Source organism: Lissotriton vulgaris, chromosome 1_1 (genome assembly GCF_964263255.1).
Source record: "Lissotriton vulgaris chromosome 1_1, aLisVul1.2, whole genome shotgun sequence".
Taxonomy (NCBI): Eukaryota; Metazoa; Chordata; class Amphibia; order Caudata; family Salamandridae; genus Lissotriton; species Lissotriton vulgaris.
In genome coordinates this window covers 884,159,523-884,183,105 of record NC_141685.1, presented here as the reverse complement: position 1 = coordinate 884,183,105, position 23,583 = coordinate 884,159,523, and the positions used below count along the sequence as shown (strand labels likewise).

At 47.0% G+C, this 23,583-nt stretch overlaps 1 protein-coding gene across 19 annotated transcripts in view; it reads left to right on the top strand.

Moving 5' to 3' along the window:
- Nucleotides 1–23,583, top strand: part of RBFOX2 (RNA binding fox-1 homolog 2) — a 617,871-nt gene that overhangs the window by 333,270 nt on the left and 261,018 nt on the right. For 2 of the 19 annotated variants that reach the window (XM_086958692.1, XM_086958649.1), the window contains exon 1: nt 20,343–20,748. The exons of 15 other annotated variants lie outside the window; for them this stretch is intronic. In XM_086958692.1, coding sequence (XP_086814818.1) covers nt 20,722–20,748 — 27 coding nt within the window. In that variant the 5' untranslated portion in view covers nt 20,343–20,721. Of the gene's footprint in view, nt 1–20,289; nt 20,749–23,583 lie in introns of those variants that run through there. 2 more of the 19 variants (XM_086958653.1, XM_086958678.1) reach the window with 2 other exon arrangements.

The following is a 23,583-nucleotide window of genomic DNA, read 5'->3' as shown; positions in this document are numbered from 1 at the left end:
TCCTCAAAAATGAAAAATTCAAGCTGCTCACATTTGCTAAGATCCTGGAGACTGTCCTGCCGGTGTACCTGAAGTTTATAGTAGGCCACAAGGAATTTCAGTTTACCTTGCTCCCTTTGGCCTTACCAGCTCCCCTCTGGTGTTCCCAAAGCTGGTGGCAGTAGTTGCAGCATATCTGCTCATATCAGGGGTGCCAGTCTTCCCCACTCTTGACGACTAGCTGCTGAAGGCTTGTTAGCCCTAGGCTGTCATCTCCCACATCAGACTACAGTGAACCTCCTGCATTCGCTGGGGTTCACTATTAACCTGCCAAAGTCACACCTGACTCCCTCTCACATGCTCCCTTTCATCAGAGCTTTTTTGGACACATTGCAGTTTTTTGGGCTTATTGTCCCAAGCGTCCCGATATTCAGGCTACGATACAGATGTTTCAGTCTCTAGCCTGGATTTCGGTGAGAATCTGTAAGGCTGCTGGGCCTCATGGCCTCCTGCATCCTGCTAGTGACACGTGCCAGATGGCATATGTGGGCTCTGCAGTGGTACCCGAAGGTCCTATGGGCGCAGCATCAGGGGAACCTCTCCGGCATGGTCCAGATAATGGCAGGATCTACATGAGACCTGCCGTGGTTGCCGACTAGCTGCGATTTGGTCAGTGACAGAACTTTCCCAACTAGATCTCATAGTAGTGACAGATGCATCACTTCTGGGATTGGGTGGCCATCTGAGAGAGGTGAGTGTAGATCAGAGAACTTTGATCTCCAGCGGAATCTGGACTCCACATCAGCATGCTGGAGCTCAGGTCAAACAGGTTGGCATTCCAGGCCTTTCTACCCTTGATCAAAGGAAGGCTAGTTTGTTTTCACAGACCACACCACTGCTATTTGCAGCAAACCAGGTGGTGTGAGGTTGTGGACTTGTCAAGAGGCCCTGCATCTCTGTACATGGCTGGAACTTCAGGGCATATTTATGGTGGTTCAACTTCTGGCAGGTTCCCTGAACACCAGGGTGGACTAACTCGGCTGTCGATGCGTAGCCGATCATGAGTTCCATCTCCATCCAGAGGTGGTGCGTGGTCTCTTTTAATAGTGGGGAGACCCTTGGTTAGATCTGTTCCCCTCTGCAGAGAATGAGCAATGTCAGCAGTGTTGCGCTCTGATGTTTCGAAGGCGGCTTTCGCCTGGAGACGCTTTTCATCTCGAGTGGTACTCAGACCTCTTGTATGCCTTTCCGCCCATACCACTCTTGCCCAGAGTTCTCAAGACGATCATGAACGACTAGGCCCAAGTCATCCTTGTGGCTCTGGACTGGGCACAGAGAGTGTGTTATCCCGACCTTCTGCAAATGAGCATCGATCCTCTGTTCAGGCTGCCCCTTCAGGAGGATCTTCTGTCGCAGTATCAGGGCTGGCCCTCCACTTGAAGCTGTCAACTCGAGGCCTTCTTGCGTGGAGATTGAGAAGTGGCAGTTGACAGCATGTGACCTTCCTCCCAAAGTCTGCAGTGTTACTCTGGCAGCTAGGTGTCTCTCCACTAAGACTGTATACGCCTGCTGATGGAAGAAATTTGTAGTATGTTGTACTTAACTTACTGACCCTCTTTCTGCTTCCCTTAATGATATTTTGCTTTTTATTTTGACCCTTGCCTAGCAGGGCTCTACTCTAGGCACCTTGAATGGGTATCTTTCAGCTTTGGCTGTATTCTTGAAGCTCCTAGACCAGCCCTCCTTATTCATATCGCCCATTGTACATAGATTCCCGAAAGGCATTTTACATATGTTCCTACTTGCCCCTTTCATTATGCCTCAGTGGGTCCTTAATTTGGTTCTCACTTTCCTAAAGTGTGCTCCTTTCGAGCCCCCTGCAAATTACCCCCTCCATCTGCTCACCATCAAAACAGCCTTCTTAGTGGCAATTACATCTGGCAGGAGGGTGAGCGAGCTGCAGGCTTTATTGTCCAAGCTCCCCTTTCTGATGATATTCCCTGACAAGTTGGTACTTTGTACTAGGGCTTCTATCCTTCCGAAAATGGTAACTCTGTTCCATGTGGGATAATCTGTCACTTTGTCCACTTTCTCAATCTCCTGCTCATCCCTCTAAAGGAGAGGAGCCACTTTACCATCTGGACCCAAAAAGAGCTTTGTCGTTCTACCTTGACTGCAGAACAGAGTTCCATTCGGTCGACCATCTCTTCGTTGGGGATGTTGGATCAAAGAAGTCTCAGGCGATGCAGAAGAGGACCATCTCACAATGGGTTGTCCTCTGCATCAAGATTTGCTATGCTCTGGCAAAGATGCAACTATTTGTTTTTTCGTCCTCATCTCACCACATAGCGTCTGCAAATATAAGCAAGAAACCATCCTTCGATCTTAAGCGCCCCGGGTTTCTGCTATTGCATTGACTGTAGGCCTAACCTGGCCAGCTTCTTCGTATGAAACTTGGTGTAATCATTGGACTTGGGGGCTTTAGATCAGCCTCATTTCTTTGCCTCATGCTAAGAGCTGTGACCAGATGTTACACCCATTATCGTTCAAATGTTCCAAGTCCAGGCGAGCCATACCCAGTGAGGCCCTCAGCCAGTTCTCATAAAGCTGAGGCGGTGGATCCTTCGATAACTTGCAAATATCCCTCCGGGCAATAAGGGTCAAGTTCAGAAGCAAGCCTTTTTGTGTTACTGACAACAAAGTCATCAGGTTATTATCATCTCCAAATATTACTATGAATAAATTCAAATTGAACTGAAAAATAGCACCAAGAGCACATTCTGCCAAAACCCCTTTAAGATGCAACTTTTAAAGGCTTAAGGGCTCATTCCACCAGAGCTATGTCTGCTACTACTGCGTTGCAACAGGGAGTCCCAGTTCTTGACATCTGTCAGGCGGCAACGTGGGCATCCCTACACATGTTTACCAATCATTACTGCCTAGACAGTCAAGTCCACAGGGATGTCCTTTTTGGCTGCTCAGTCCTACAGGACTTCTTAATCTGAAAATTGTCAGCAGTCCCTCTTCCAGGGCTGGTATTGGTTGAGTATCTATTCCGAGGTAAGGAATCTGTGGCTAGATGTCTCTATCAGATGGACAAGTAACTTACCTTCGGTAACACCTTATCTGGTAGAGACATGATCTAGCCACAGATTCCTTACCAATCCTTCCCGCGCTGCTGACACGTTTTTAGGGTCAGGACTATTCCCTTTCAGGGCCCTAGTTTCTCAAAACGCACCACCATTAGTTCTCTCAATGGCTCTGTGTTTCTGGCATGGAAAGATTTGAAAAGTAACTGACGTCAGCATGCTGATGTGGAGCCTATATAGGTGATCCAGATGTCATTTCTGACAATGTCAATCGGAGCCGGATGACACCCCCTACCGGCGCGCAGGGGTATTGCTCGAAGAAAAATCTTCCCGGTCCAGTCTGAAGACTGGGAAATTCAAAGGTAAAGAATCTGCGGCTAAATCCTGTCTCCAACAGATAAGGTGTTACAAAAGGTGAGTAATTTGTCTTTCAATTCGATGGCTCTCTGGTTACACACAGACATCTGCAGTGGTTGCATTAGCTATCTGGGGTTTATAATGTAAACAGATTAGTTTAACTTTCATTGATTTGTTCATTTAATGTGTGCGTGTTTGAAAACCCCCCACATTTTAATTAATTACTTGAAGGAGAAAAACAAGTCTCTCAATATTTTCTTCCTTTAAGCCACAATCTTTGACCTAGTCCCCCTATTCATGGATTGTGCTCCAGGCACCCAGGATTACAGTTGCATACTTTGTGTGCACTTTTTGGAGGCACTCCAGAAAAGCAAGTCACAGCTTCCTGACCATCTTCATTCACAAGTACTTGCAGATGAATTTGTGCCCCCTTGAGAATGCGTTCATGGACTCTCAGGGGCCGCTCCCCACAGTTTGAGGACTTGTGCATTAGAGTGACAGATACTAAATATCAGTGCCACCTACGTTCTGCTGCTCCGTTGCTATGTGCCTCCGGGAGGATGGACTATTAAAATTGGATAACTACTACAGTAGAGGGCAATGAAAATAAACTAAAACATGTTTGATAGGAATAGTATCAGAAAGTCTAGTGTTGCGGATATACCCTAATCTGGCTTGGAGTGGTATATTTTATATGCATTCATAATTTTTATAATATGTGTAAATTGTATTATTATGGTTTTTGAAAGCTTGACTAGTGTCTTAGGCTGAAATGTTAAATTGTCTTCCGGCTATGGTATTTATGTACCCTGAATTGGTGTTTCATATGGCTTATGAACACTCTGATTCACATTGGGTTCCTGGCTGGCTTCCTGGCTTGCTTTCCGGGAGCATGTTTGCAAAAGGTATGGGATGCAGCTTGGCATGTAAAGAGGCGTTCTATTATATTCACAGCTCTGCGTCAGACAGGTAACTACGCATAATATATTGTTGCAATGAAGTACGAGAATAGATGTGGTTGTACATGCGGGTACCATTTTTTTTTTTGCAGTGGTCTGTGTCTTGGAATTATGTGGATGAGCTAGGTGCCTGGTGCTCAACGAAGTTCATGGTGATTGTCATTTCCTATTTTAGCAGGTGTTAAGTGTTTAACTATCTGATTTGTGCAGACAAGGATCCTCCACCAGATCGAGCTTCTGAAGAGAAAGATGGCCAGATGTGGGTGGATCCAACCTTTGGTATAGCGGGCTTGTTGGATGTTGGGAGTTTATATAGAAGAAAGAGTGGTCCACTGCCATGAATAGCTCTTTGTGCAGTGCACATTACACTAAAGTAGATGTCAAGCCATTGCCAGCCAGTATAAGGTTGCAAAACTAGTGAGGTGAGTCCTGATTGGTAGGCGGAGAAACTATATTGCATTTACGTTCTGTATTTTTTTCTTCCTTCTACAATTTGCCAAGTAGATGTATTGGGGCTGAGAGGTCTGGTCCATTGGAATAATCCAGGTGAGATAGTGTTAACGTGATGGTGTCTTGAACAGTTGGTTTGAAGGTTGGGTAGGAAGAACTTACTCACGGTTCTGATGGAATAGAAACTTCCTTTGGCTACTTGATTTTCTTGTGAGGAGAGAAAGAAAGATTAGAGACCACGATCACCGTAGGTTTTCCTACTTTGGTAGGTTGGTGATGGGCCTAGTCTTTGTGGCTCTATTGATAGTTGATAGTCTGTTTGCTACATGCGAGTATCTCCCTTTTGCATATGTTTACAGTGATGTGGTTAGGTAGCATACAGTAGTCAACTTCTTGTACTCAATAGGTCATAGTTCACCATTGAGAACAGTCACATCTTCAAGCTTCATTACTATTTGCTTGTCACTGGTGTAGTTGTAGCAGTTCAGTTTGAGGGCGGAAATAAGACTAGGTAGTAAACTAAGACCTACAATGAAGAAGGGTGATGGTTGCCCCTTGAGGCGCACCAGTAGTAGAGGTTATTTGTGCTGATGGGAAGCAGCATATCATTTAGGGTCTTCTGTGAGAAGGAAGCATTCTATTTAAGGACAGTTACTTAAATTACTAAGTTGTCTTCGAATCGCTAAAAGAGGATAGAGGTCAAGTAACAGGAGTGCTGCTAATGCATTTCAGTTGACAGTAGTTATTTCATCATCCCATGTGGCCTACAGTGCTCCTTTGGTGCTCCAGGCTGGGTACAATCCTGTTGCTTATTCGAGAGGATGCGCATTTCTTTTATTAATGCTTTTGTTTGTCCACATGTAGATTATTAAAAAAATGTGCCTATGTATGAACCCTTGGATAATGGCATATTGTTACTGAACACGATCAAGGCAGTTTTTTAAGAACAGGTTAGATGTAGGATAGTTTGAGATCATTTGAGAACATTTCCTTTGCCAAGGGATCGTTCATGATGCCTCTGTCTGAGGTGACTACAGAGTTATTAAAGGAGTGTGTCCTTGAATCTGTGTGCCAGTCGTGCATTTGGTGGTAAGCCTGCTGAGTGAGCTTCAGACTTTTGTGGATTTGCCAACTTTGGCAGAGGTGGTATATGAGAAGCTACATAAAACCATGGCTGACGTAGTTCCCTGCCAAAAGAGGGATGTGGGCTTTAATTAAAGAAATCTTTACCAGGGAAGTGGAGGACTCTGGCTTTAAGCAGGATCTGGAAAAGGGCAGACCTGGGCAATACATAAAATAAGTTGTACCTGGGCAGATGTAGGCCCTTGCTATAAGAGGGGTCTAGAGCAAGGGTGTACTACTGGCCATTTGTGGTATTAATCCTTAACGGGCATTGTAAAAAGAACCCTTGTCTATGTAGTGAAATGCATTTATTTTCTTAGTGTATTAGAGTTGTACACAGCACTTGTCAAATGTTGGCTCACGTGTTAACAGGAAACAGGCGTGGATCTGAGTTCAAGAATTGTCCAACATTTACCAAGTAGCCTCTCCTATTCGGGGAGAAGATTATTTGGAAAATAATTTGACAAATTACAATATTCGTAAGAAATCTATGTAGAAAGTTTGGAAATTGAAATGTTTTATATTCTTAACAAAACAGTATGTTCTCAAAACATTTTATAGCTCTTGGGTAATCCACTTAGTGAAAGCTTCTGAGCTTCCTGACATCGTGTTATAGCTAGAGTGCAGGGTCTTCAGACTAGAGTCTGGAGCCATTCAGGTTGAGTTCAGTTCCTTGTTTCATTTTAGGCCTTTCGGCAACAGCAGGTAGGTCTTGTCAAGGCTCTATCTTCTCCAAATGTCCCTCTTTTTCTACCTTACACTGCAAACGACAAGCCAACATTCTATTAAATCATTCATGCTTCCCTCCTCTCTGACATAAAGCTTTTCACTCAAAATATTTTTATTCTAGTGGTCATTGCATCCACTGGGTATATAAACGAAAATTAAGCCATGTCCAACTAGCTCTTTCACCCCGAATAACAAAAGTGGTAACAGAATGTTCGAGGCATATGGGCTGCAGATGGTACATTATGAATAGATCGCCATCTGGTGTTGGGCTCGGATGATTGCACTTTGTTTTTCTCTTGGAGAGTCTTTTGTATCTTGGTGACTCCTCCCTTGGTTGGTAGTGCGCATGGGCATCGGCTCCATCCTTAGATTGTTTTTTTCCGCCATCGGGTTCGGATGAGGATCGAGACGCTCCAGATCAACTTCGGAAGAAAGTGATTTATCGGCGCGTATTCCCTTTCCAATTCGACGGTATTGTTATCGAACGCGTTCATTTCCATTCCGACGCGTTGCAAATTAAAAATCAAAGAGAAAAACTTGGATCTACGTCGAAGAACAGGAGGCCTTTCTCGACGCAGTCAAGCCCGGAGTCCATGGAAAGGACTCCATTCAAAAAATGTCCAAAGTGTGGTGCTAAGTTCCCACACAAGGACCTACACGAGGTGTGCAACCTCTGTCTGTCGCCGGAACACGAATCCAGGGACTGCGAAGCCTGCGCAGCATTCTCCTCCAAGCTAACGATTAGAAATCGTCGAGCTCGAAGACACGAGGTTTCCAGAATGCAGGCGGAAGCGATCCCGGAGTTGTTCGGAGACGACCAAATCGAGGAAGAAGAAGAAGAACAGTCGGGGTCGGAAGGGGACCAGTCGGAGACTGAGGAACTCATCGATCAACAAACCGTGAGGGACGACGTCCCCTTACCGAAAAACCGACCCCGTGCGGTAACGACCCCGCCCTCGGGCCCGGTCAAACCGCTGAAAAAAGTTTCCGACGCCCCGCCTTCGGGCCCGGCAACGAAACTGAAAGTGAAACCGAAACACTCGGACTCCCACCATGTCGGATCCGACAAAAGGGCGACATCGACTTCGACACCGAGGCTACATGCAAAGGAGAGCTTGGTACCGAAACATTCCATGTCGAAACATAAATATTCCTTATCGCCCAAGAGACACTCGATACCAAGAAAGTCGGAATCGAGCAAACATTCGGTGCCGAAAACAACAAGATCTGACGATCGAAAACAAAAGCACCTCTCGGAACTAGCACCTTCGGTACCGATTCAGGAGCAACAGACAGATCCAAAACAAAAGATCTTGTTTATTGATCCACAAACTGGGAAAGTGGTCACAAAGAAGAGAAAGAGTGAACAATCAGAAGATAAACCTCTTCCTCCAAAAAAGAGAACAATGGGGACGAATATAACTCCTCCTGCTTCTCCTCGTCCTAGGATCACACCCTCTTCTCCTATTCCTCACAATAGGCCAAATATTCATACACCTTCCACACCAAGACCAGCTACACCTCAGTCAGATGTAGACAGTGAGCTAGGGGAGGGAGAACCTCAGGGGGATGATGAAACCATCCCAGATGAGGAGGACCCATGGGAAAATTATGATGTAGGGTCAGATGAGGACAATGACCCAGAACTATATCCCTCAAAGCCTTCACCACCTGATGATAACACAGGCTTTGTGCAGCTCATTAATAGGGCAGCAAAATATCACAAGTTAGACATGCATACAGAACCTCAAATAGAAGATTTCTTGTTAGAGACTCTACCTAATGCACAGAGAACATCAGGTACTCTTCCTATGTTAAAGGGTCTTCTTACTCACACAGAGGAAATATTCGAAAACCCAGTGAGAGCCAGGGTGTTAAACCCAAGAATTGATAAAAAATACAAAGCGGCTCCAAAGGACCCAATTTTTATTAAAGGACACGTACCTCTAGACTCACTGGTGGTCTCAAACGCTCGTAAAAGAGCAAACTCATTATCTACAGGAGAGGCACCTCCACCAGATAAAGAATCAAAGCTAATAGATGCATCAGGCAAAAGAGTAGCATCACAGGCAGCGAATAGCTGGCGTATAGCAAATACACAAGCACTACTCGCACGGTATGACAGGGCACATTACGATGAGTTAGAGAAACTTCTCATACATCTCCCAAAAGAACACCAGAAAAAGGCAGATCAATTAATACAGGAAGGTAAAATAATAACCAATACTTCCATTAAGTGTGCATTAGACGCAGCAGACACTGCAGCAAGGTCTATTAACACAAGTGTCATGCTAAGAAGGCATGCATGGCTTAGAATCTCAGGATTCAAACAAGAAGTACAAACAGCCATATTGAACAAACCATTTGATCAAAAAACATTGTTTGGTTCAAGCACAGACGAGGCATTAGAAAAAATGAAGAAAGATACGGAAACGGCTAAGTCAATGGGAGCATTGCAACAGCCAACACACAGAGGTTCCTTTCGTAGATCCACCTATAGAGGGGGCCCAAAGAACACAGGAACGAATCAGCAATCCACATCTTTCACACCAACATCACCCAGAGGTAATTCAAGAGGCAGTTACAGAGGTAACAACAATAAGGGTAGAGGTCGCGGAAATAATAACAACCGCAACGCCTCAACACCAAAACAGTGACTTCATAGAACTCCCCCCAGACCACATAACACCGGTCGGGGGACGTCTATCACAGTTCCTACCTGTCTGGGAAAACATCACGTCAGACAAGTGGGTGAGACAAATTATCCAACATGGTTATTGCCTAGAACTCACAGCTACCCCACCAAACATCCCCCCCAAACAGCGTCCAATGAGTCAAGATCATATGACACTGTTAAAAGAAGAAGTTCTAGCACTTCTACAAAAGCATGCAATAGAGAAGGTCCCAAAGGATCAACCAGGAACAGGAGTATACTCTCTATACTTCCTGATCCCCAAAAAGGACGGGTCCCTAAGACCAATATTAGACCTCAGACCTCTCAATGCTTACATAAATTCAGAGCATTTCCACATGGTCACGCTCCAACAAGTACTCCCTTTACTGAAGAAAGGGGACTTTCTTTCTACACTGGATCTAAAAGACGCTTACTTTCACATCCCAATTCACAAAGCCCACAGAAAATACCTAAGGTTTGTGTTAGAAGGACAACACTATCAGTTCAAAGTCCTTCCGTTCGGTGTCACAACAGCACCAAGAGTTTTCACAAAATGTCTAGCTGTGGTAGCAGCACATCTAAGAAGACAACAAATACATGTCTTCCCATACTTGGACGATTGGCTAATAAAGGCCAAGTCAAAGGAGGAATGTCTTCACAACACACAGAAGACAATCCAACTGCTGCACCAACTAGGGTTTACCGTGAACTACAAAAAGTCACACCTGCAACCAAACCAGATTCAGCAATACCTGGGGGCTACAGTAGACACAGAGAAGGCAATAGCATACCCCAACCCAGTCAGAGTACAGACAATGGTCGGGTTAATACAAAGATTTCAACCACAACACTTACTACCAGCACGAGTGTTTATGCAACTATTAGGCATGATGTCCTCCTGCATACTGCTAATACCACATGCCAGACTTCAAATGCGCCCACTACAAGAGTGTCTAGCGACACAGTGGAATCAGGCTCAAGGTCAGATTACAGATCTGGTGTTGGTAAACGACCGGACGGATCGCTCTCTGAAGTGGTGGAACACAGAAAACATTTCCAAGGGACGGTCGTTCCTAGAGCCAATTCCACAAGTGATAATAACAGCGGACGCATCGCTCTCCGGATGGGGAGCGCATATGGACAGATACACAGTACAGGGGAAGTGGAGTGTGCAACAAAAGAAACTGCACATCAACTACCTAGAACTATTAGCAATATTTCTAGCACTAAAAGCTTTCCAAATACAAATAGCAGGGAAAGCAGTCCTGATCAGAACAGACAACATGACTGCAATGTATTATATTCAAAAACAGGGGGGGACACACTCTCTCCAACTATCCAAACTAGCACAGGACATATGGAGATGGGCCATTCCTCAAAAGATCTACCTGTTAGCGGAACACCTACCAGGAGTTCAAAATCAAATAGCAGACATCCTAAGCAGACAGTCAGAACAGGTACACGAATGGGAGCTGCACGACCAAATACTGCAGCCATTCTTCCAAAAATGGGGGCAACCAGAGATAGATCTGTTTGCCAACCATCAGAACGCAAAATGCAAAGAATTCGCATCCAGGTACCCACACCAAAGGTCCCAAGGCAATGCACTGTGGATAAATTGGTCCAACAAATTTGCTTACGCGTTCCCTCCTCTACCACTAATTCCATTGTTGGTTCGGAAACTACAGCAACACTCAATGACCATGATACTAGTAGCACCTACATGGGCAAGACAGCCGTGGTTCACCACGCTGCTACAACTCTCACAAGTACCACATCAAAAGCTAAGGTTACTAGCCATGCATCTTACACAGAACCATGGAGAAATAATGCACCCAGATCCCAAACAACTGAACCTAGCGATCTGGCTCCTGAGGTCATAGAGTTTGGGTATTTAGATTTACCACCAGAATGCATGGAAATCATTAAACAAGCAAGACGTCCTACCACAAGAGCATGCTATGCAGCAAAATGGAAGAGGTTTGCTATACACTGTAACAGTAAGCACATCAACCCTCTGGACGCATCCACTAAACAAATCATTTGCTATTTATTACACTTACAGCAATGTAATCTGGCATATACCTCTATCAGAGTTCATCTCGCAGCTATAGCAGCGTACCTACAAAACAGGCAACATCTGTCACTGTTTAAAGTACCAGCAATTAAAGCTTTCATGGAAGGACTCAAAAGAGTCATTCCACCAAGAAGACCACCTTCCCCAGTCTGGAATCTCAACATAGTGCTTACCAGGCTAATGGGGCCACCCTTTGAACCTATGCATAGGTGTGAAATACAATTCCTCACATGGAAGGTGGCTTTCCTCATAGCTATTACGTCACTTAGAAGAGTAAGTGAACTGCAGGCTTTTACGATTCAGGAACCATTTATGTAGCTACACCAAAATAAAGTGGTCCTTAGAACAAACCCAAAATTCTTACCGAAGGTCATTTCAGCATTCCAGATCAATCAGTCAGTGGAATTACCGGTTTTCTTCCCAAAACCACAAACAGTAGCTAAAAGAGCCCTACATACACAGGACGTTAGAAGGGCCATATTGTACTATATAGAGAGAACACAAGCTTTCAGAAAGACAAAACAGCTATTTGTTGCGTTTTCTCCTACACATAAAGGCAATCCCATCTCCAAAGCGGGCATTGCCAGATGGATTGTAAAATGCATTCAAATATGCTACTTAAAGGCAAAGAGAACATTAACTGTTCCTCCTAGAGCTCACTCTACACGTAAACTAGGAGCATCTATGGCATTTTTGGGAAACATTCCACTAGATGACATATGCAGAGCAGCTACCTGGGTTACACCGCACACCTTCACAAAACACTATTGTGTAGATGTGCACACAACACAACAAGCTAGAGTGGGTCAAGCAGTATTAAAAACACTGTTTCAGACAGTTGCAACAGACACGGGCGACCACCGCTAGGGAGAGAACTGCTGTATAGTCTATTCATAATGTACCATCTGCAGCCCATATGCCTCGAACGGAATATGCTACTTACCAGTATGCATCTGTTCTTGGCATAGAGGGCTGCAGAGTGGTACATGCCCTCCCAGCCTCCCCGGAAACCTGTGTCTGTTCCAACATTATCTTATTTAGATACACTTACATGGGCATTCTTATCTGTATTCTACTATACTACTCCATCTAACCCTACTATGGCAAAACAATCTAAGGATGGAGCCGATGCCCATGCGCACTACCAACCAAGGGAGGAGTCACCAAGATACAAAAGACTCTCCAAGAGAAAAACAAAGTGCAATCATCCGAGCCCAACACCAGATGGCGATCTATTCATAATGTACCACTCTGCAGCCCTCTATGCCAAGAACAGATGCATACTGGTAAGTAGCATATTCCTTCTTCTCAACTAGCGATATTACTTCTCTGTTGATAAGGAGATTGTACATATATTTGAATGAGGCAAGTATGAATATTATTTCTTAATATTGCATTCATAGGGTGTAATGTGAACAAAGCGCCTTTTACATTGCTTCTTGTCAGGTTTCTAATTTTTATTTCATATAGACTACTTTGGACAAACGTCATATTCACATGTCTCTAGCTTTCAGTGGCATATTACGGTTAAAAATTTTCAGTTCAGCAAATGGTAGAATCTAAAAAATCTTTTCTGCTCCTAATGCCATGACTGCATTAGTCATACGTTCTGGCTGGTTTGGCCAGAATGCTCTTAACAACGTGCTTGCTTGAAGCTTTTAAGGTGCCCTGTTTTGGAAATTTATGAGGTCTGGGAATTGCTGCTTTTCATGCAGAGTAAACTAAAAAGAATGCAGTGTCTTTGATTTCTTACAAAATTCTTTCCAGTGAGTTATCTTCCAGATTGCTGGCAGTTGGAGGAGTCACCATTGTGGGCAGAGAATTTTAATATGCCGATGTCCTTTCCAGCCGGCACCTCGAGAATCTAACCTGAGCCCCAACCACCTCGAGGATTGGGCAACCGGCTTCGGCGGCGTATGGCGCACCTGGAACACTCATACGCAAGCTTTTACGCACTTTTCTGTGGTCCACAAGACTTGCTCCCACATTGACTTGAATTTTGTGCCAGCCACTTACTTCTTACTCGCCATGGGTGCCAGAGATCCTACAGCGGAGTATTTCAAACCATGCACCAGTGTACCTGGTCCTCGAGCTCCAAGGGGAGCGCCCGATTTGGCGCTTTAGCACACGCTGCCTTATGGCCAGAGCAGCGGACAAGTCCTTGGCCTAGGAATTAGTTGACTTGCTAAAGTGCAATGTGGGCTCCGTGGCCTCGCCGGGGAAGCCCAGTCAGATGTGAAGGCTCTTGAGCTGCGTCAGCGCTCTCTGGATAGGCTCTCGTCGTTGCAGCTTTGTCTGAACGAGGCCAGACAGTGGTGGTAGGCCTCTCTGAGCAGGGTCCACAGATTGGGAGATTGGGAGATAAGTCGGGTAAGCTCCAGGACTGGCTAGCCTCACGTGGTCTGACAAAGGAGTATCTGCAATCCTTACGAGAGGGTAGTATCCGAGACCCAAGAGATCGCAACCGCATTCACTGAACATTACGGCACACTTAACACACATCACTCATGGGCCCCACTTGAGTCCTATTTAACATTAATAGCTGATTTACCACTACCTTTCCTTGACTAGTCGATCCTGACAGAATTGGACGAGCCCCTGACCCATCGTGGAGGTGGCCCTGTTGGCCTTGAACTCGGGCAAGACTCTGGGCTTGATGGCTTCCAGGTAGAATATTATGAGAAATACCTCACTTCCCTAACTCCTCACCTGCTGGTTCTTTACAATGATGATATAACCAATGGCTTCTTCCTGTTAGAACTTAACAAGACCACCTTTGAGGTCCTGCACAAAACCAGTAATTCCCCCATAGACTGCGCCTCCTAATGGCTGATTTCCCATATAAACTCGGATTTCAAGAAAAATGCGAAGGTGTTGGCTAATCGCCAACATCCGGCGCTCCCTTGATCAATGCGGGTTTATGCTCTGGCACAGCACCTGCCACCATATTCGCAGAGTGCAGACAGCAGTGGCACACCATCATATACTACACTGCTCCAATGCTCTCCTTCTCCTAGATTATGAGAAAGCCTTCGAATCCCTTCACTGGGACTTCCTTTTGGATGTTCTGGCCAATATAGGTTTGGACCCGTTTTATTTCATACGTTCAGACCACCTACGCGGGGCCCACAGCCCAGATTTGCGTGAACAGCTCCCTTTCCAGAGCGTTACCGCTTCAAAGGGCGACTAGACCGAGCTGTCCCCCCTCCCTTCTTTTTGCCCTAGCAATTGAGCCCCTGGTGACCTGAGTCTGCTGTGAGACACATCTCCGGGAGTGCCAATGGGCAGGAATCGAGGAGGATCGTATTGCACTTTATACAAAAGACGTTTTGTTCTTCTAGAATGACCCAGAGACAAGGGGCCCCAGAATACTGCACATACTCCTGCTTTATGGTCAAGCCTTCTGCCTTACGGGTAACCATTTCAAGTCCCTCCATTGCCCGCTAGCGGGCCCTCACAAGACCATAGCTGGTAGGCCTCATTATCCAGTATTTGGGTGTCTTTCATAGATTCACATGCCTGAATCATTCCCCGTCGTCGAGACTGGAGCCTCCGGTATATAAAAAAGTAATGTCCTATAGACCTACATATAAAGGAATAGGCCTAAGGATCTCACCTTAGTGTCCTATCTGCGTCCTTATGTAGGAAGGACCAAAACAGAGTAGGCCCAAGATGTCATTTGAGATGTCATCAGTGATGTCATTGACCATGTCATGAATGATGTAATATGTGACATCATTAGCAGTGGATTGCGGGTGCGCGAAATATAGTTAGTACAACTAACTATATAGGAGCCATTTCAATGGTTTTTTAAAATGCTAATTCCTAACTATACAATGCCTGAAACCTACGGTTTTTTCAGTGAATTTCAAAGGTTTTTTTATATGCTAATTCCTAACTATATAAGGCCTGAAACCTATGTTTTTTTCAGTGAATTTGCAAGTTTTTTTAAATGCTAATTCGTAACTATATAAGGCCTGAAACCTATGTTTTTTTCAGTGAATTTGCAAGGTTTTTTAAATTCTAATTCTATTAGCGGATAACGTTTAAATGTGTTAAAATCCTTGTGGGACCACCTGAGCAGCTCTAGGGATCCGATTTTTGGACCGGAGCAAGATGCTCTCTGATTGTGCCGTATTTCTTGCCTTCTGACCCCCTGATTGGGCTGTATTTCTTGCTTCTGCCCCCCTGATTGTGCCGTATTTCTTGCTTCTGCCCCCCTGATTGTGCCGTATTTCTTGCCTTCTGCACCCTGATTGTGCCATATTTCTTGCCTTCTGCACCCTGATTGTACCGTATTTCTTGCCTTCTGCACCCTGATTGTGCCGTATTTCTTGCCTTCTGCCCACTAATTGTGCTGTTTTTTCTTGCCTTCTGCCCACTAATTGTGCCGTCAGTCGGGCCTTCTGTCACCTGATTGTGCAGTTTTTTCGTGCCCCTGCCCCCCTGATTATATTATCTTTTCCAGTTTTTGTTCACTGCTGGTATTGCCTTTGCCTGTGTTTCTTTGCCCGCGTTATTGTCTTTGACAGTGTTTGTTTGCTGCTGTTATTGTCTTTGCCAGTGCTTTTTCGCTGCTGGTATTATCTTTGCCAGAGCTGTGTGGGCTGTGTGGGCTGTGTTGGCTGTGAGAGCTGTGTGGGCTGTGAGAGCTGTGTGGGCTGTGAGCTGTGTGGGCTGTGAGCTGTGTGGGCTGTGCGAGCTGTGCGAGCTGTGTGGGCTGTGCGGGCTGTGCGGGCTGTGCGGGCTGTGCGGGCTGTGCGGGCTGTGCGGGCTGTGCGGGCTGTGCGGGCTGTGCGGGCTGTGCGGGCTGTGCGGGCTGTGTGGGCTGTGAGAGCTGTGAGAGCTGTGAGAGCTGTGTGGGCTGTGAGAGCTGTGTGGGCTGTGAGAGCTGTGTGGGCTGTGTGGGCTGTGAGCTCTGATTCTTTTGTGTCTCGGTCTACCTAGCACAAGATGAATGCCAACACTTCCTGGTTAGAAGTGTTGACAGCCAATGAGCATGCTGCTTTCCGGTGAAAAGCAGTACAAAAGGGGGTGGTGATGGAAGGAGCATCTGAATCAATCAAACACTCGCACCCAGTCAAAAGATCTGGGTTTAATCCATCACTGTTCTTTAGCCCACTCTGCCACCCCAGTTCAGACATGGCTATATGCAAATCAGTCTGACCCTGTGCCTCATGGGAACAGTCCAGCCCGAACTGCCAAGCTTTGTCTTCCCTTGACCGGAAACAAGCTTCCGAGGACCGGTTTCTGGCATTCCAGCCGTCTTCAGCCCGGCTTGCTTGAATCCAGTGGCAAAGTGAGCAAGGGACTCACGTCTGAGCATACCCTGCCACACTTATGGCGGCCTAAAGTAGCACAAAAGGGGGTGGTGATAGACGGAGCATCTGAATCAATCAAACACTCACACCCAGTCAAAAGATCTGAGTTTAATCCATCACCGTTCTTTAGCCCACTCTGCCACCCCAGTTCAGACATGGCTATATGCAAATCAGTCTGACCCTGTGCCTCATGGGAACAGTCCAGCATATGGCCATGTCTGAACTGGGGTGGTGTGGAGTGCAAAAAACGATGGATTTAGGCCCAGATCTCTGTACTGGGGTGAATGTATGACATCGTTCTGCATTCTGTCCATCAACTGTGGTTTTTGCTTTCCTGTGAAAGGCATGCTGATTGGCTGCCACTGTCTATCAACACTCCAAACCAGAAAGTGTTGGCAGCCATCTTGTGCCTCAGTAGAACCAAGGCACAAGAAAGCAGTGAAACAAAGGTACAAAACACGCAAATGGGGCAGGGTAGAAGCACCCTGACCCCCTAGGCCTGCTCAGGGGGTCCCACAAGGACCCCCAAGGCTTTTTTTGAAAAATCGCGGGGTGCACGCACAGTGCGTGCACGGTACTTGTACGGTACTCGTACTGTGCTCGCACCCCCGTGATTTTTTGGGAAAAAAATTGGGGGGCCTTGTGGGACCCCCTGAGCAGGCCTAGGGGGTCAGGGTGCTTCTACCCTGCCCCCTTTTTGAGTTCTACACGTTTGTTTTTCTGCTTTCCTGTGCCTCAGTCTACCGAGGCACAAGATGGCTGCCAACAATTTCTGTTTTGGAATGTTCACAGACAGTAGCAGCCAATCAGCATGCAGCTTGTACTCTGGAAGGTACAGAGTACAGTAAGCTTACGTGCACTCATGGTGTCCCACATATAGATATATAATTTGGGAAAACTGAATTTTCTCAACAACTACTGGAGGGATTTTCACCAAATATAAAAAAGGCACTTCTGCATACCAGTCCCTACCATTTTGCCAAGTTTGGTGTAATTCCATTCAGCCGTTCGGGCTGTAGCCGTGTCTAAAGGTCCTATGGAAAATTGCATTGGGCTACATTTCAAATTCAGTTTTTTCAAAAACTACTGGAGGGATTTACACCAAATATACAAAAGGCACTGCTGCATACCAGTCCCTACCATTTTTCCAAAGCTGGTGTATTTCCGTTCAGCCGTTCGAGCTGTAGCCTTGTCAGAATGTCCCTATGGAAATTAACATGGGGAAACACGTTTTGGGCCCCCCTTTTTTCTCGCCCCCGCTTGACGAATCCCCCCGAAACTTTCAGGGAAGGAGCGGAGTGCAGCAAGGCAAGTTTAAGGAAAAGTACAGGCAGATCCCTCAATCGGCGCCAAAGTTATTCCCAATAGAATGTTAGGAATTTCCTATGGTAACTAGGTCCTAACTATATATACCTACTGGCTATCGCCAGTAGGTAATATATATATATATATGTGATCAAGGCCCAGGTGGGACCGAAACGCGTCATGGCGGCTTTGATGCAGGGTGTTTGAAAAATAAAACCGGCACAAAGAACTTTTGGGTCCGCGTGTTCATCTGCTTGCTGAAAGGCTCTTTTGGTGAAGTACGAGTATGTATGTGTATGTGTGTATGTATGTGTATGTATATATGTGTATGTATGTATATGTATGTATGTGTATGTATATATGTGTATGTATGTATGTGTATGTATGTGTATGTATGTATGTGTATGTATATATATGTGTATGTATATATGTGTATGTATGTATGTGTGTGTATATATGTGTGTGTATGTATGTGTGTGTATGTATGTATATGTATATATGTATATATATATATCTATCCAAGTCCTTTGAGAAGTTCAATATATATATAAATGGTGCAGCAGGTGCAATGGCACTGGGCCAAAAAGTTGTCAGAAACTCCTCTAAACTCCTAATATTGCTATAATTTTCTCCTAAACTGGGAGTCAAATTGTAGTTACCTTGCAGTTGAAAGAGGATTTATTTACATGTGCAGCAGGTGTAGTGACACAGGGGCCCAAAACTGTAGGAGCCCCTCTAACCACCAACTATTGCAATATTTTTCTTCGAAAAAGGCAGTCACAAGTGCTCTACAACATAGCTTAAACACATTAACAAAGCCAATAGCTCTGCCAAAACACTTATAAGGTCCCAAAGGCGAGACCTATTGGCTATGCCAATGCTTGTTTTTCTTTTTGCTGATGCTAAACAGCATCGTCAAAAGGTATTGGCAAAGCCAAGCCGTACGTACGCATTAACAAGGTCAAAGGGTAAAATCTTTTGACTGCTACTACCTTTTTCCAGTCAAGTTCTTTTTTTGGCAACTCTGCTCCATATTCCATATGTATGCTCCCAGTGTCTCTGAACCCCTTTCCCCCCCTCTGTTCCTTAGTTTCTACTGCTCAGTAGTGCTCCATCCTTTGGCACCCTCCTGTTTGGCACCCCTTTTGCTCCCTGCTCTCAAGCCTCCTTTTGTGCCATTTGACATAGCTGTCTGTACCCCTTCTCCGTTTAAGCTGTCTGTCATTCATATTTGCACCCCTTGCATCTGTTCCCATTTTGTCCCTCTTTATCTAGCCCAGTGATTGCCAATTTGTGTGTTTTTCACTCATTGCCCTCTGTTGCCTTTTTCTCCCTTCTCTTGTTTCTTTTGCTACAGTTGCATTTCCCTCTTTTTGACCCTTCTCTATTAAACTTTTGCCCCTGCCCGTTTTACGTCATTGTCCCTTTTCCTCCTGTAATGTCCTGTTTACTTGCCCCCCATTATGCCACGGCCCTTCCAACAGACTATGCTCCCCCGCCGTTCCCCCAGACTATGCCCCCCTGCCGTTCCCCCAGACTGGCCACCCGACTATGCCCCCCACCCGACTATGCCACCCCACCCAACTATGCCCCCTCCCCGCCCTTCCACTCGACTATGCCCCCACCCCCCCCCACTATGCCCCACCCCCCCTGACTAGGCCCCCACCCCCCCCCCCGACTATGACCCCCGCCCCCCTTCCATCCGACTATGCCTCCCGCCCCCTTCCATCCGACCATGCCCGCCCACCCCCTTCCATCCGACTATGCCCGCCCACCCACCCTTCCACCCGACTGCTCCCAACCCCCCTTCCACCCGACTATGCCTCCCCACCCGACTATGCCCCCCCCCGCCCGACTATGCCCCCCCCCGCCCGACTATTTCCCCCCCCGCCCGACTATGCCCCCCTGCCTGACTATGCCCCCCCTGCCTTTCCACCCGACTATTCCCCCCCTCCGCCCTTCCACCCGATTATGCCCCCCCCCCCGCCCTTCCACCCCCCCTATCATTCCGCACCCTTCCCCACTATGATGCCCCCTCCATCTGCCCCCCTTTTCTTTCTGGAGTGTGACTCGAAATGTGTCAGAAGCCTGGAGCCAGTCTGGAGGGTGGAACGGGGAAAGAGGGGAGGGTGAAGGAGAGAGAGGAGGGGCCCGTCTGTGATTAATTAGCCCAGGGCCTGGGGGGTGGGGCTACTGCAGCCATCTGGCCCTGAGCCGGGGGGGGGGGGAGAGAAGGAGGTTGGAGCAGGGACGTCGGAAGGGGGAGGGAGAGGAAGAGGAGGGCTCTTTGGAGAGAGAAAGAAAGGGAGGAAGACGAGCCTTGAGGTGAGGAACGAGAGGAGGAGGGAGATCCGCGCCGCTGCAGAGACCAGACAGGAACCCCCCCCCTCCTCGGGAGACAAGGAGACTCCCTCCCCTGGAGCAGGGACACCCCACCGCAGCTGCAGACCCCGCAGGAGCGGGAAAACCCTTATCTGGACCCAGGAGAAGCGCCCCGTGGACCTGCAAACCTTCGGTGGAGCCAGGGCACCCCCTTTAAACCCATTATTGAAGCACGCGCCTCGGTGGAGCCAGGCGCCCCTCTGCTGGAGTCTAGCGAAGACCGTGTCGGGGGCACCTTGGTATAGACCCCCTCACCCTCCAGTGCCGCCCTCGGTTTATGGAGAAGGGCAGTATGGTGATTCAGGTGAGAGTAAAGGGGGATTCCGGGGTATATGGGGCTCGGGGAGATCACGTAGGATGTACAGATTGGCAGGGTGGTTTCCCTCCTTTGGGGTGTGGGCTGGTTCCATGCATGGCGGCGGGGCTTCTACGTTCTGGTGGGCGGAAGAGGGAGTCTATCGTACTATGGCCTCCGTTCTTCCTGTGCACCCTTTAGTCAGGCGGTATGCAGTAGCTGGGCTTAACGGGAACCCCGTGTGGGGTACGTATATTGGGTGGGGTTCTTCAACGCCACAGTGGGCATGCAAGGGTGAAAGGCTCAGCCTGGCTCTTTGGGATTTTCCCTACGTGAGGCGTTTCACTGTTGACCTCGGCACGGGGGAGGCACCGCGGCCTCCTTACGTGGGCACTACCGGAGGTTCAGCACACCAAGAGGCTCTGGCGGCCTTGTGGTTAACAAAGCGGTGTCTCCATTCGGGGCGTCTTCAGCACATGGGTAGTGCACCTGAGTGCCCCCTCGTTGCTATTTACTCTTGGTATCCTCGGTGTTTTTTTTCTCTCTTGGAATCCTCGGTGTTTTTTTTTCTCTCTTGGACTCTTCTCTGTTAGTTACTGTCCTGGTTATTCCCCTTGCGGGGGGCGGCGGAGATATGACTCCCGAGAGGAGTTTGAGCCCCTCTGTTTTGTTTTTTATTCTTACTCGTCCCCCGAGTTCAATGATTACCCGAATTTCTTTGTTCCCCGAGCCCTCTGAAAGAAGCAGGAGTGCTCGGACTATTTTTGTACCGGGAGTGGTGGAAAGGATCCTCATGGTTGTGGGGGGTGGGGTAACATAGATGGAATATCTCTGGTCGAAAACAAGAGACGCTGGATCTGAGCAGCTCCCCAGGGGCTCCTGTTCTCTGGGCAGCAGCGCTGTATCCAAGAGGTGGGAGGGGCCACGGCTGTCCAATCCATGCAGGTAATTGTAACCCGATGGATATCGCAGTGCACGAAACAGATCTGTGTAATCTGTCTCTCAGGCCCGCGAGATCTATGTAACCTAGCGAGGCAGCTCTGCTTTCAATGGCATGCATAGTGTGGCACTAGGGACAGCCCACCCCTGGTATACCTGTACGTTAATTGTGCCTACCTGGGTCTGTTGTCTAATGTAGCACCCGGAGGCAGTGTTACTTCTCCATAGGTAAGATATTTGTAATCATCTAAATGTTTGCTGTAGAAGACTGTCAGCTATACCCGGATAGGGCTCATTTGCTCTCGTATTCCTCGTAATTCTGGGTAACCTGCTACCTAATTAGGCCATTGTAGGCTTTATGGTGCCTGTTTAGCACATGGCATAGCCCTGCTGTCTTATGCTTCTACGATCACGTTTCCTCGGTCATGACCCTGGTTAATGGAGGGATATATACAATCTCCGTAAAGTGAGACGCAGCCCTACTTCTATAGGCCTGAAAGAGGAGTGTCGCTGGGGTTGTGCATGGGCGTCACCCCCATAATTTTCGGATGCGGGAGGCGCAATGTTCTCCCTGCAGACGTCCCTCCAGCTAGTGAAGACCAGTGTGTATAGTGGTATGCATGTATTGAGTATTTGTATAGTGCAACCCTGGCCAGAAAGCCCGTGGGGCGCTGTGCCGTTCAACTGGCAGGCAAACGACCAGGTAATGATAGGCGAGGTAGGTGTTTTTTTTAATGTTACAGCATTTTGGAGTAGTGTTCGTTAAAGAGGTGTCTCTTGAACTCTTTCCTTTATTGGAACAGCCTGGATAGAGCGATTCTTTTCCAGATCCTGGGTCCATTGACAGAAAAAGGTTTGCTGTCTTTTTTTTTCTTTTTGAACATCTTAGTCTTAGACGGACCCCTCCCCCCAGCGCCTTGAGACCCTCCCGGGTGAGTAGAGCGCTATACAAATGCCATGATTGATTGATTGAGTCTCTTATTTGAAGGTGAACTTGTTCCCAAAATAAACGGGGCGCTGGTCATGCTAGCTTTGGTAATGTTTTGAAGATGGCGAGGGCTTGGCTTTGAGAGCCAATGGCGTTCTTTCAGGATGTGAGGTGGTTTCATTTCACCTTGCCCCAGTGAGACAGTCTACAATTTAAAGAGGTGCCACTGTGGAGTCCAGGATGGGTGGATAACGGTGTTACTGCATGCAAATGCGCGAGTACAAGGGGATACATTCCGAAGTCTCTTTCTGGAAGTAGCCACTTTATTCTTTAGTAGAGGGAGCTAGTAGCAGGCTGTCATTAGCAGTTGGTTTCCAGTGTGACTCCAGCTGCTTTGGCATGAAGTGAAATCTGCTGGGGTTCAAGGCAGCCCAGAGACATGTCAAGCTTTGTGTATTATTTCCTGCTTGCAGTTTTTGGCGAATAACAGAAATTTGGTTTTGGTTGGTCTGAGCTTTAGACTGCTCCTTCACATTCACTTCTGGGTGATTTGCAGACAGTAATTTTGATTCTGTGTGCCTGGAGCAGAGAAAACTGAAGTATAAGTGATATCGTCAGCCTATTGGTAAATCATAATGCTTTTATCGGTCAGTAGAACCCAGTAAGCCTGGAGTAAGTGTCTGGCCTTCTAGAGGTCCTTAAAGCATTGTCACACATGAATGTACCATAGCCTGGTCTTCTAGAAAGGCAACACATCCGTGCCTGCCTTGAATAAGCAACGACCGAGCAGGCAATGGCAGCTAAGCCGGGTGACTCTTCACTAATGTGTCTGGGTCTTGACCCTTCCTTTATTCGTGTTGTATGTAGCAGCTGAGAGTTTTGGTCTCTTTCCCTGGTGAGTTGGTCCCTTTCTTCTTTGTCTCGTTGTCTCTGTTCTGGATCTTAGGGTGTCCTGTATGCAGATAGGCCATCTAGCA